This window comes from Podarcis erhardii, assembly GCF_964252035.2.
Source record: "Podarcis erhardii genome assembly, chromosome: 4".
Lineage (NCBI taxonomy): Eukaryota > Metazoa > Chordata > Lepidosauria > Squamata > Lacertidae > Podarcis > Podarcis erhardii.
Window position 1 is genome coordinate 61,326,642 of NC_138508.1, and position 14,332 is coordinate 61,340,973.

General features: G+C 39.8%; 1 protein-coding gene across 2 annotated transcripts in view; it reads left to right on the forward strand.

Moving 5' to 3' along the window:
• The window catches only part of CFAP47 (cilia and flagella associated protein 47), a 193,289-nt gene that overhangs the window by 92,251 nt on the left and 86,706 nt on the right, over nucleotides 1-14,332 (forward strand). For both annotated transcript variants that reach the window (XM_081858847.1, XM_081858846.1), the window contains exons 44-48: nucleotides 410-636; nucleotides 1,343-1,520; nucleotides 8,552-8,745; nucleotides 9,898-10,041; nucleotides 12,145-12,318. In XM_081858847.1, the coding sequence (XP_081714973.1) occupies nucleotides 410-636; nucleotides 1,343-1,520; nucleotides 8,552-8,745; nucleotides 9,898-10,041; nucleotides 12,145-12,318 (917 nt within the window). The remainder of the gene's footprint in view (nucleotides 1-409; nucleotides 637-1,342; nucleotides 1,521-8,551; nucleotides 8,746-9,897; nucleotides 10,042-12,144; nucleotides 12,319-14,332) is intronic.

Below are 14,332 nucleotides of genomic sequence, written 5' to 3' on the forward strand. Positions count from 1 at the left end.
TGAAAACAAGTGGATTCAAGCTGGTTTTTTCCATGATTCCAGTGCATAATAGAAATGGGAATTCAGATTGCTAACTTTTTTCTGGCAGGACTTCTGTATCTTTGTAGTTGCTTGACATGAGAAATGAAGTTTATTCCTTCACTTTATTTATCAGGTGCATTTTGTTGAACCATAGTGGTTAAAAGCACAGGAGCCCTGCTGAGAAATAAAGTTAGCAACACTAGTTTTTGTGTTGTGTGTTGTCCTTGTCAGCTTTTTCTAACACTAGGCTTTTGGCTCTTGCTCTGGGAAGCCATAGCAATTGGTGCTATGGTACCAAATTTAGCATCTGCCTGGTGCAGGTGTGCTGTAGAAGCAAAAATCTTAGTTCGCCGTTGTTGATGTTACCTCTTGCTCTTGTTTATTACAGGTGACAGAGAAATACAACCAGTGCTTTGCCTGAAATGTTGTGTTGGTAATACGCTTCGAGAAAAGCTGAAGATCCCTCTCGTGAATGAAGCTAGGGAAAAAGCTCTGGCTCTTGCAGCACAACAGCAGATGTCTGCTTTGGAGTATGAGCGAAGAAAGGTCACTGGGACACTTGAGAGCAGCAGCGTTCGAGTTGCAGTTGCAGCTTTAGGTCTGTCACAAGTTGAGGTAAGAACATTATTGACTGCAGATCTTATAGTTGTACATTGTTCATTACATTTTGAAGCTGACAGGGAAGCAACACTTTTGACTGCATACTGCACGATTGGAAAAGGCCTCTTTGTCAAGCTGATTCTGAGCATCAATCTTGTAATGCAGTTTTCTCCATTATGTTATAAAGCTGCCCAAACCCCCAAAGTTTGATTTTGAGAGGTAACCTCCAAAATCTGGAAGTAAGCACCTCAGCACATAGTAGCAGGGTTGGATCAGAACTATGGCGGTTCCTGGGCTAGCGGACCCTATTCCAGCTGAAACACAATTCATATGCATGAGATAATCCAGTTTCTTTTGACATGTCTGTGCCCAGCCCCCATCCTTAAGTGTTCCAACCAACCTAATTTAGTAAGAACAGTATCATCTATTTCACTTGAAAAGAAAAATTGGTGTGTGCCGTGGGAAATACAGCATTCCTACAGACATAAGTTAAAAAGTAAACTATATTTGCACCACCAAATCCCCCAAATGGCTTTTTAAACATAGAGGAATTTGAAGAGTATTTTGATAACCATGTAATACAATTAGGAAAGTAATTCTGCAAAAACAAGGAAATAAAAATCTAGGTGCATACACAGAACCTTTTACATGCTTCCTCGTTGACTTGAAGTTAGCATGAAAACATTGTTAATAATCAACTACATTGTTCCTTTATTTACAGAAAGATGCGCTGCACAACTTTCCTAAATTTTTTACAAAATATATTGAGTACAGTGTTGAAGTGAGCATGCCTGAATATTTTGAAAGCCCTGGAAATATAGAAATACCTGTGTTGGCATCAAGCAGAATTCATCCTACACACCAGGGAAAAGGACATATTTGGTCTGCAGAAGAAAGAGGTGACAAGCATCTGATTAGTAAATTATTACTACCACTGTCAATAACAAAACTCTTGATACTAATTCTGAAATTCTTCATATATCTTACCATCCTGTTTACTGCAGATGTTCTTTACTGGGAAGGGATGCCCAGTGAGTGGAACAATATCTGTACAGTGGTACCTCAGGTTACATACGCTTCAGGTTACATACGCTTCAGGTTACAGACTCGGCTAACCCAGAAAGTGTGTATCTGGAAGGCAGTAATGGGAGACACTTTGATAGTTTTCTGAATCTTCTTCAGAGGTCTGGTTTCCACCCTCTAACCCACTTGGACCTTGGGGTTCACAATCCATCTTTTGAGGTTCAGAATCCTCTATCCCCCACCCCTGTTGGAACCCTCTCCAGGTCTTCCAAGGAGGACCTCGGGGTCTGATCACTTGCTCCATGACACCTCCATGGGGACTCATTGCATAATGCAACTTAAAATGTTTTTATTACATAATTATAGCCTTTCCTTGGGCTTCAAGTAATTTTTTTCTAGTTGATGGTTTTCAGGCTCTTCAAAAAGAATTTGTGCCTGAAAAAAATAATTTACGGTTGGAAATTTAAGGACTGGAGCTTTGGAAGTAAAAGCTTGTGTCAGTGAAGCAAACAGAGCCTGTGGGACAAGCAGCTTTGATTATACAGGATATGTAGTGGAATAATCATACAAAAAAGGCCAGTGACTCATTTTGGTATTTAAACCTTTTAATTATCAACATGTTTACTGGAAATCTTACCGATGTTGTTGGCATCCATCTGTTAGGAAATATTTTTAATAAGCTAACATAAAAATAAAATGTATCAGAATTGCTTACCAGTATTTCAACAAGATACTATCACACTTGCTGAATCTCAAAAGAGCCCTTGGTTCATTTTGAATCTCAAAAGAGCCCTTGATTCATTTTGACATCAACATGATTTTCTTCATGTACCTGAGGGAAATATTGTTACATATTTGTCTGCATATTTCACATTGTCAGTCTGTGGCATCTTTGTGTCTTAGGGGTCAAATTAAAGATCACTGAACCATAGCTGTGACAATGAAAGCAGGTAATTTCAAGTTTGCCTGGTTGCTTAAATATTCAGGATACCTAATTTGGAATTCACTGGATTTTGTTGCGTAAGTGCTCCATTGTAGTACCTAGAAGTTTGAAAGCACACCAGTGCAAGTAGATAAATAGGGACTGCTGTGGCGGGAAGGTAAACAGCGTTTCTGTGCGCTCTGGTTTCCTTCATGGTGTTCCATTGCACCAGAAGCAGCTTAGTCATGTTAGCCACATGACCCGGAAAGCTGTCTGTGGACAAACGCCAGCTCCCTCAGTCTGAAAGCGAGATGAACGCCACAACCCCATAGTCACCTTTGACTGGACTTAACCATCCAGGAGTCCTTTACCTTTTTTTTTTTAACCTTTATGAAGAGAATACAATATTGGTTTATCTTTAACGTGTTAAAATACTTGTTTCTTTTCTTTTAAAAGTAACTCTTATCAATTTTCTCGCACATTTGTATTCATACATTAATTAAATAGTTTGTAGCTTGGATCGGTGCTATTGGTGTTTAGGCTTCATAGAGTTTGAGTTTTGTGTGTATTAAGTAAAAGACTGCCAGCTGGATGTGACATACCAAGCTATCTTCAATTTACTTATATGTAATGCTTCAGAAAACAAATATTAGCCTATATATTCCAAATTCAAATTCCATCTTACAAGACTGAGCTGGATCTTTTTAGCAAAGAAGCGAAACTCCCTTTTTTATAATAAGCACAAAAATGAAGAATTGACCATTATGTTAACCACAACTGCATGTTGATGAGATATAGTAAGGGGAATAGAGTTCTAATTCCTGAAGCTTTGAACAACTATTATGGTTGGCATTAAAAATAATAATAATCTGCACCTTGTTCCTATGACTCTAAAATGCAGACATCTTATGGTACCTTCGTACCATGTGAAGAGTTTTATCTGCTGATGTATACATGTCAGACTGCTGTTAAAGGTACAGAAGCAGACCATCATTCAGGTCAGAAGGCAACAGTGGCAGCTAGACTTTGGACTTATAAATATATGTGAATAATTCTATAACTTACAATATTCCAATGACTGATTAAATAGTTTGCTTTGTACTTGATGCTTGTGAAGTGCTATTGAACTGTTAAGGCACTAATCATTTTAATATGCTTTATTTTTTTAATTTTGTGCCTGAATAATTCAAATGAAATTTTTAATAATTACATTCTGTCTTTGGGTGTGCTGTGCTTTCATGCTTAATCAATAGCTGTTCAATACTCTGAAACTAAAATAAGGGTGGATATTAGCTGTTGGCTAATTCTATCTTCTTTTTAATTCCGCCTCTCCATGGTTTTTCATCTCTAATGGCCCATTCATTAGAAAGCAAGGGCAGACGCAGGGCAGCACTAAAATAAGCACATCTCTGTTTTCAGTAAAGTTAACTCTCTATTCAAAGAAACGAACATACACTCGGCCTAGTGGTCTCAGCAACACTTCCCAGCAGGTCTTGCCCCTATGGAGCAGTTGACAGGACTGAAGGTCCCTGCCTTCCACACTTCTCTAAGGTTTCTCCTCTCCTGGCCATTTCCCAAGCAGTCTCAAATTGCAGTCTGCACATTTCTGACTTCTGTTCTGCTCTTTGCATTACTATGCAGGTTCTTGGGGACCAGGGAGGAGGGGAGGGGAGCCTGTTGCATCGGGAGAGGGAGACTCCCTGGATTCTTCAGCAGCATCTGAACTCTTCTCTGCCTGAACTCTCCTTGGTGTCCCACCACCAATCTCCTGGTCCCGAGCCTTCCTCCTCTGGGGTTTCCCTTGGGGGTTCCCTGACTGGTGCCCCCCACATTCATCTTTGTCCAGCCAGTCCTTGACATGGGCTACACCGTTGATTGTCACATCACTAAAGTTTGTAGAAAATAAAGCGGACCGCACAGCCAAACATCCTCCACTAATCCTTACAAATAAGATAGAATATCATGTCACATCACATTACTTAGGCTAGCAAATCATTTACAATATGTTGACTTCTATGGTTGCTAGAACTAACATTTATTTCCACTACTCAATTCAGAAGACATAAATATTTACATATTTAATAACACTATCAAAAAAGCATAATTTTCTGAAAGCTTCTCCATATGTGTATGTTAAAAATATGCCGTCATATTATACTCAAGAACAGGTTATCGTTTTCACTATATGCCTTATGAATTCTGCCTTGGTTCAGTGTCTGGAGCAATCTTTTATTTCACAGAAATTTCCTGGTGCTTTAAACCTGCTTCCCAGCGCAATGTTATCAGTGATCCTCTTTCTCTTCTGGTTATGTTCTGTGGGTGGCCTATTTTGTTTTACATACATACTAAGATATGACTTTTTGTGCCAGAACTGGTGTCTTTAGAAGCAGATATACATCTCAGTATTGCATCAAAAGACATGTACAACCAGTTCAGTAGGATAAATGGGCATTGTGAACCATATGCAGAAGGAGATGTGCATTCAGATGTGTATCAACAATGGAAGTACACATAGAAGGCCACTTGCATGTGCAAATCTTCCTTACCAGATTGGGACAGGCATCTTTACAAAAATATTACTGCTACTTCTCCTTGTGCACAGTGGGTGCAGGATGGGCCACAAATTGCTTGCAATGAGGGCATGCAGTTCTTGTGCTAATTAAATTTTACCTCTTGACTGCTGTTCTGTTAAGTATAATTTTGGCAGTTGTAATATACCAGGAGAAAACACAAGTGGACCCAATCCTTGGGTTTGTGACAAAGCAACAAACATCAACTTGAATTCAATGAATAACATCTTCAACTTCTTAGTTCTGCTAGAAATTAAGCTTATACAATATCCAGCTACCGGTATGTAAGTCCCTCTAGATCTAGAATGATCTTTGTGTGATTCATGAATACCTCCCCTGCAATTGAGCCAGATATTCACAAAATTATCCGCTTTGACATCCTAATTTGGTGTGGGAGTCTTTTGGACAGCGCTTTCTTCAGTATGTTTAAAAACTAACCCTACAAGGTGGACCAACCTGCTGTCTTCCAGTGCTTCTTCAAAAGATTTGGAAGCAGTGAACCAATCCAGGATAAGACCTTTGCTATTTATTTTGAGGATGAATGTTTATACTATGCAGGAAGTCATGCTTAACAAACTGATAGGAAATATGTGTTTAATTGTACTTGGGTATCAAAACCAGAATGCAAGCATACCATGAAAAGCAGCCTTTAGCTTGGCCCAAGATGTTTTCTGGTGTGCAATAAATTCTGCAAAATACAAATCCCAGGAGAAAGAATAGTACATAGGAAAATTAGACCTATACTGATAATAAAGGCATGTTATCTATAATGTATTGCTAATATTTTTGTGTAAAAGAATTGTGAGTTTTGTCTTGTGGTACTGACTGTACTTAAACTATATACCAAAAAATTGAAAAATCATCTAATGTGGATATTTTCTGTGCTCCCATGTACTGCGTGAATGATACGAGATAGTTACAATCTAATTTGGGGAAAAAATATTTATGAGCCAGGAATAAGTGAGCGAGTTTTATTACTAGTATAACTGACAAACGTGGGACGTTTTTGTGGAAGATAGCCGATGGGGATAATAACTTGGTGACAAAACAGAAAAGAGGTAATAATTCATAAATTAGCAGGTCATTAATCTTGTCTTTATGAGAGAACAAGCTAATTTATTTCAGAGAAGTTTGAAGCTGAGGTACTATAATCTGTTAGATAGCCTGCTAATGTTGGAGGCACATAATACAATGCTGTGCTATTCCTGTTGTGAACTTGAGTTTTTTTAAAAGCAATAACAAAGAGTTCAAGGAAAGTATTGACATGGCAATGGTGGCATCAATTAGTTTCCAGTTGGTAAAGGCTTGAATTGCTACTGAACACCATTTTATAACAGGAAAATCAAATTGCCAATGAATATACTATTTGTTCATTACAGTTATTTATAGCTTGCTATTCAGGATACAAATCCTTCCAAGGCAACTGACAGCATCAACTTTTTTAAAAAAGCAATAAGCAATATAAAGCCATCAGGTTCCTTCCCACTTGACAGTGTTGGAATGGCCTTGTGTGGGGAGAGCAGAGTCCAGCTGGGACAGACAAGAGAAGGCTCTTGATGACTTCTTTGCCTGCCTGCTTACCTCTCCTGGAATCCTTCTTGCAGGGCAGTTGGTGGTAGATGGTTGTGGTGGGAAGAGGTTAATCCAGCAAGAGTTTGGTTGGCTGTCTCTTTTGCCTGCTTCCCTTGCTCTCCTGAGCTTTTCCCCACAGGGCAGCTTGTAGTAAGATGGAGATGGGGTGGAGAAGTCCAGCTGGAAGAGGCTCTGCCATAGCTTCAGGAACTGAGGATATTTAGATGTAATGATGATATGGATCTCTCACTTTTAAAAGAAGCAGCTGCAGAGGAAGCCAAATCATACCGGGGCTGTGATGCTGAGGAAGTGTTACCCCCCCCCTTTTGCAGGGCACAAAACCACTTCTTGCTTCATGGGAGAAAATAAAAAGGAACTTGTATAGCACCTGAGTGTTTTTATTCTCAGAGTAAATGCTAAAGCCTGAAAGGTGCATTGGCTACTCCTTTTTTGCTTCCTGCAGCTTAACGAATTCATGGTCCACAAGCAGACCTCTCCTCTTATTCCTTGACTTCTAAGCTTCCTCAGGAGTCTTTGGTGAGCTGCTTTGTCAGAAGCTTTTTGAAGTATACTAGGACAACCGGATGTGGGTGGTGCTGTGGGTTAAACCACTGAGCCTAGGGCTTGCCGATCAGAAGGTTGGTGGTTTGAATTCCTGCGACAGGGTGAGCTCCTGTTGCTCAGTCCCTGCTCCTGCCCTAACTAGCAGTTCGAAAGCATGTTGAAGTGCAAGTAGATCAATAGGTACCGCTCCAGCGGGAAGGTAAACATTGTTTCCATGCGCTGCTCTGGTTCGCCAGAAGCTGCTTAGTCATACTGGCCACATGACCCAGAAGCTGTATGCCGGCTCTCTCGGCCAATAAAGCGAGATGAGCGCCGCAACCCCAGAGTCGTCTGCGACTGGACCTAATGGTCAGGGGTCCCTTTACCTTTACGGCAACCAGACAGGCACAGCTACAAATCCTTACACCTTTTCCAATTTTCTCTCAAAGTTTTCATGTAAGAATTATTCTCTAAAATGATTTTTGTTCTCTAAAAGTGTGTGTGTGTGTGTGTGTGTGTGTGTGTGTGTGTGTATATATATATATATATATATATACACACACACACACACACACACACACATATATATATATATATATATATAGAGTATTCAAAGGTGCTGCCTCCCTGTCCTGACAACTCATTTTACAGCAAATTTAAAGATACTGTTGCAGGTGGTGTGTTAAGCCAGTATTTTTGGTACGTGAGGTTACTTACACAAAAGGCTCTTAAATTAGTACTGTACTTGAATTTTTCTTTTGTTGCTGTTCAGTGATAGTACATTGTCTTGCATTATGTATGTTAGGATCACATTTTAATCGTCTCAACTGTGTCCAGATGATTATTTCTAAATAGAAGGAATAAAGTCCATGGTATAAACCCCAATCTATAGTTGGTAGGTTGATAGCTATATAAATATAAAGAGCAGGGACAGGGAGGGCATTGGCAGAAGCCAATTAATTTTTGTTTTAATTCCTAATTGCAGTTGAGGTGCTTTTTATGTGATAGTTGTGAAATTAACTAACTCAGGTTGCCCTCAAATTCTGGTCCATTTTCCATATAGATGCAAGTGTCTAATCAGATTAATAAAGTTACATTGACAATTTTAGGCTTTAGGCACCACCAGTACATCTATCTATCTATCTATCTATCTATCTATCTATCTATCTATCTATCTATCTAATCTATCTATCATCTATTGTACTTATATTAAAACTACTTATCCCTCTTCCCTCCTGGCAGAAGATGCTGCAGTTTAGCTTTTCTATTTAAACTAACAATGTTTATTTTCTCACCACAGAAGTTGCAGAAGTTGAGCTTCCTATAAAGTTTTTGCCTAAGTATCCTGGCCGATATCCTTGTAAGATTCTTCTTCAGTCGAAGTATGATGTCCGACTCTTTCATATAGAATGTGTGGTGAATACAAATACTGCCGAGGCTGAGCTAGAGTTTGTCACTCCAGCATATCAAGCAGTGACTCAAGACATTCCAATAGTATGTCCATTTAGCTTCATCCAAGATTTAAATAAGGCTGGTCGCTACTGGGTTAAAACTGCTGACTGAGCAAACACATAAATATGTGTATAAATAGATGGAAAGCAGGGATGAGAGTTCTTCCTGCATTAAGTTGATCTTTACACAGATTACCTTCTATATCTCTTGGCCACAAATGTATTATTATACTAAAAATGGTAGAAAATGACATAGGCTTTAAATAGTTAGCTCAAGGAAGTTATAGAAGGGAAGATTTCCATCCCTTTCTCTCCCCTTCCCTTCCACCTGTGCACTCTTCAAGCCTCTCTGGAAAGTTGGGATGAGTCCTCCTGAGAAATGGGGAGTGTTGAGCTGCTGATAGAGAATGCCTCCAAACTGGGCAAACCTCTGATTGATTTGGGGTCATTTATGTTGAGAACCAAAAGGGATGTGGGTGGCGCTGTGGGTTAAACCACAGAGCCTAGGACTTGCCAATCAGAAGGTCGGCGGTTCGAATCCCTGCGACGGGGTGAGCTCCCGTTGTTCGGTCCCAGCTCCTGCCAACCTAGCAGTTTGAAAGCATGTCAAAGTGCAAGTAGATAAATAGGTACCACTCCGCCGGGAAGGTAAACAGCATTTCCGTGCGCTGCTCTGGTTCGCCAGAAATGGCTTAGTCATGCTGGCTACATGACCTGGAAGCTGTACGCCAGCTCCCTCGGCCAATAAAGTGAGATGAGCGCCGCAACCCCAGAGTTGGTCATGACTGGACCTTATGGTCAGGGGTCCCTTTACCTTTATGTTGAGAACCACCCTAAGATCTTCAATGAAGGGTGGTATATAAATTTAATAAAATAGATAAATAAATAAATTTACCCTTCCTCCAGCAGCCTCCAATATCCCACATTGTTTAAGAGGGTTCCTTTAACTCCCACTCTCAAGAGGCTTTTCAGAAGACACTGGTGGCTACAGCGGGGAGAAGGAGGGGAAAGCTTTCTTCTGAGAACTCCCACCAGTTAACATTTCTTAGGAGACAGTACTAGATAACTGTATAGATCATGTGCTTATATTCAAAACCTGTATTTCCCATGAGGACTTCGGCTTCACCCCTTCATCCTTAATCACTGATATTCATTGTACTTTTAGATATTTCATTTGGATTCCCTTCTGTTTCAGACTAACATGAGTCAACAAGATTGGAAACTTAAAGCTCATTTAAAAGGATGCTGTTTTTATGGTCCCCCGCTTATATACGTTGCCCCAGGTGAAACAACTCCATACACCCTCATGTTTAAGCCAACTTCCGAATGTGTAATTACGGTAGGAGAACAAAACACATTTTTTTCTTGTTTGATTAGCTTTTCTACATTTAATGAGAACTGGTATAGCTGTGGAATTTATAAGTTCTTATGATGCAAGGGTATCTATAAACATAACACTAACAGCATAGAAATGACATTGTAAATGTGGTGACTCCAAAACATTCCAAAGTAATGTGAGAATGTGCCCATAAGCAAAAATGAACTAAGCATGTAAAGAGCTGAAGACTTTAAATAATGCCCTCTATAGTTATATCTATGTGTGATTATTATTGCTACTGTAAGCCTCCTGGGCATGATCTGGGCATGGAGTGACAGTGCCTGGCAGTGTGTGGCCTAGATGTTAGTGGGTATGGTGGAGTCATGTCTCCCCATCGTTCTCTCATGATATCTTAAAGGAAGCAGGAGTGGAGGCCTTTAAAAGGCCACACACACAAGAGTTGGGGCCATTTTGCCCCATGAGCTTCCCACTCACCCACCTCTCCGTGTTAGTACCTCACTGGACTACTTGGGTCACTGACTGATGGGGCTAGAAAGTAATGTTTTCTTCCCAACCTCAGTTGGCCCTTGGATGTGTTTCTTCCCCACCTTTCCCTCATTGAACTAAGGCGTTGTGTTAGTCATAGGAGAACACTTGTTACTACTTGGGAGCAAAAATGGCATTGGGCAGGATCAGCATAATAAAAGAGGCCCTCATAAGGGGTTTGAGGGAAGGATTGGCTAAGGCACAGCCTAAGCTCAGGTTAGAGCCTCTGACTGACTGGATTCAGCCTAGTCATCCAGTGAAACCCTGGATGCTTGACTTGCCATGACAGGGTTTGAAACATAATGTACATTCCCATGGAGGGTGCTTGGGTATTTCCCATTCCTGAGAGAATGGCATTCCATCAGAAGGGTCTGAGTGGAATGAGGAACTGACTCTTGCCCTCCTGCCATGCCAACCCCGCTTCCTGCTGTAGTCAGTAAAGATTTGGCCTGATCTCACCCAACTTGTCAAGGTTATTTCACCTCTTTCACAGGGGCACAGATTGCATCTGGCTGGGCAACTTGACACCCACAATGCATCTCACTGATACTTGTAGATGATAGCTGCCTAGCTATTCATAACTTTTCTAATTTATGCCAGACCAATGAAGTGTTTTGTTAAAAGGAAATAATTTGGACTCCGTGTGGCTGATTTCTTTAGAATAAGCAGCCAGGTTATTGCATTGTATGATAGTGTATGGTTTATCTTGTGCAGTGGCAGTAATTGCCAAATGGATATATAGATTGTGAAGAGTGTACATTTGGCTCAGATGCCCTACTGCTTCTGTATTTGTTTGCTTACTTTTTACATTTTAATGTTCTTTCTGCAAGTCACTCAGGGGGGTGTACATGATATGCTCGTTTGCTTATTTAATGGATTTATAGACCACTAGGGCTATGCCTGACAAAGTAGTGTATGCAGTAGAGATGATACACAAAAAGGTAGACACATCATGTGGTATAAATCATCATAAAGAAGCACCTAAATTTTGTAAGTATGACGTAATACCCTCCCCCATATATAAAACAAAATTGCTCTGAATCATATAGCTGAAAACACATTGAGGAAAGAGATTAAGGAAATATATAGCTTGAAATAGATGTTTAAGGCCCACTTGAATTCCTGTACTGAAGGAAGTAAGCATAAGTCATTCAGTAATAATTAAATGATGGGGCCACCACCAAGAAACCCCTGTGCTTATCAAACAAACTGATTTTACTGGTAGGCACACGAGCAGGACCCCCAAAGCTGGTTGTATTGAACAGACTGGTCCTTTAGATAACTTGTATACCCAAGCTGTTAAGAGTTTTAATGGTTAGCACTAGCATTTTGAATTGGGCCTGAAATGGCACTTGTAGCAAATTGAAATGGTGCAACATTGGTATCACATGTTCTGACTTTACAACTTGCATCCATGCAACTGTATCCTGCCCTCATTGAAGTTTCTGAATAGTCTTCAAGGCAGCTCTGTGTAATTCTTCATCCCACTAGCACATTCAGGTCTCATTTCGAGTGGACTCTGAAGTTTTGCAGAAATATTTGCACCCCGCTGAATGTTCATTTCTTTCACTATCATAGGGGAAACTCATTTTGCAAAATGAAGCAGATGGCACAGATCATGTCTTTGTTCTGAAGGGGATTGCAACAAAACCTCTGGCGCTGGATTATCTTGCGATAGAGTGCCGAGTTAGAGAGATTACACAGAAGCTCATAATGGTACCCAATTTTACCAATGAGGAATTGCACTACAAGGTAAAATTGTGCAGGTTTGAATACAGATTTGAGTGAAAGTAACAGCAGTTCTTTGCCTAATGCATGTATTGTTATGATTTACGAGAGCATTTGCTATCCCACTCATCATTATGAAGGCTATCTGAGTGGCAGATGATACCAGAGTCATCTTGTCCTCCCTTCATTTGAAAACGTCATATTCATATTGGAAAGGTTTACCACTGCAAAATTACTAAAAATGAGTGATGTTTAAATTGTTCCTGATGGTTTCCCCCTGCCCAGTGTTAATTTTTTTTAAAAAAATACTTCCACCATTACTTTAGTTCAGTGAAGTATTACAAGTGAATTGTAAGCACCAGTTTTTCCACAACAAATTGAGATAGACTAGAGACCTTCAGCCAATGATATGGCTAGTTAATTCAAACCAGTTGGTGGTGTTCAGATGCTGCTCTTTTGCCACATGGCCTGGTCCTCCATTCTCCATAGTAGCAGGTTCTTTTTTTTTGTTTTTTGTTTAATTAATTAATTAATTAATTAATATACCGCCCTCTACCCAGAGGTCTCAGGGTGGTTCACCCACATTTTAAAAGGGCATAGGATGTCAATCAAATCAGCCAAAGGCCTGGTTGAAAAGGAACGTTTTTGCCTGGCTTCTAAAAGTGTATAATGAAGGCGCTAGGCAAGCTTTCCTGGGGAGAACATTCCACAGACAGGGAGCCACTGCAGAGAAGGCCTGCTCTTGTGTTGCCACCCGCCACATCTCTCAAGGAGGAGGCACACATAGAAAGGCCTCAGAAGATGATCCCGTGGTCCAGCTAGGTTATATATTTTGTGGTTTTATATTTTGATTTTGTTCTGTGAACCATGCTAAACAGTATGGGGGATGAAATCATACCCCGAGGAACCCTGCATTGAAGCCTCCATGGGGCTAAAGAGCACTCCCCAAGCATCACCCTTTGGAAATGACTATCCAAGTAGGATGAGAACACCACAAAGTGGTGCCACTCACCCCTAAATCGGAGCAGCCACTCCAGAAGGATACTATGGTTGATGGTATTGAAAACTGTGGAGAGGTCAAGGAGAATTAACAGGGACACATTTCCCTCTCTCTCTCCCAACACAGGTCTTCATATAGGGCGACTAAAACCAGGCCTAAACCCTGATTCAAATGGATCTAGAAAATCAGTTTCATCCAAGAGTGCCTCTTTCAACAAAACACTTTAAATAATTTCCCCTTCACTCCTGTTTTCTTCTTTTCAAAATGTTCCTCAACACAGAAGTTTCATTTTTATATTTTTATTAGGTGTATAATATGTGATGACATCTGTTAAAATATAACATGTGCTCCTTATCCAGATTCATCAAATTTGGCATGCTAGAAATGCAAATAGAGCACACAATGAAAATTTCCCCTTTTATTTTGACATTTTAAAACTTTGTGGTAATAGCATGTTAGAGGCACACTTTGTATAGCTAGCAAGCTGTAACAATTTATAGCCGTCTTAATATTTTGGATTTTATATTGGCATTCATGCTCTTTTTATGAGATATATGAAGCCATTAATTTAATACTACTGCCATTTCATTAAAAAGTTAATTATGTTATGCATATGTTCCTCAGGTTACAAACAAACTACAATGCACCTGATCTGTATGGAATAAGTTGACGTAATTCTCAAATGGTACAACAAACTCTTTGCAGGGTGGCTGTTTCCAGCAGTAGTTTATAAAAATTAAATTCTGTGAATTATATACTTTTAAACCTTTACATATTTTGGTGATATAAAGTATGATTTGCAGGGAAAATAGAGATGATTGAAGATTTGAAGTCTTCCTAGTAATGAAAAATAGTTATGAAAAACATTTGTTAAATGAAGGTAAAAAATTATTGGACCTCTGGTTCACAGGTTTGCTACTCACATATATGTACACACTTGCAGTGAAAATAATTAATTAGTGGATAGCCAGCAACAATGGAAAGCTTCAATGAGATTCTGTTGTGACAACAGTTTAGCCTGGAGGACTAACCACTTGT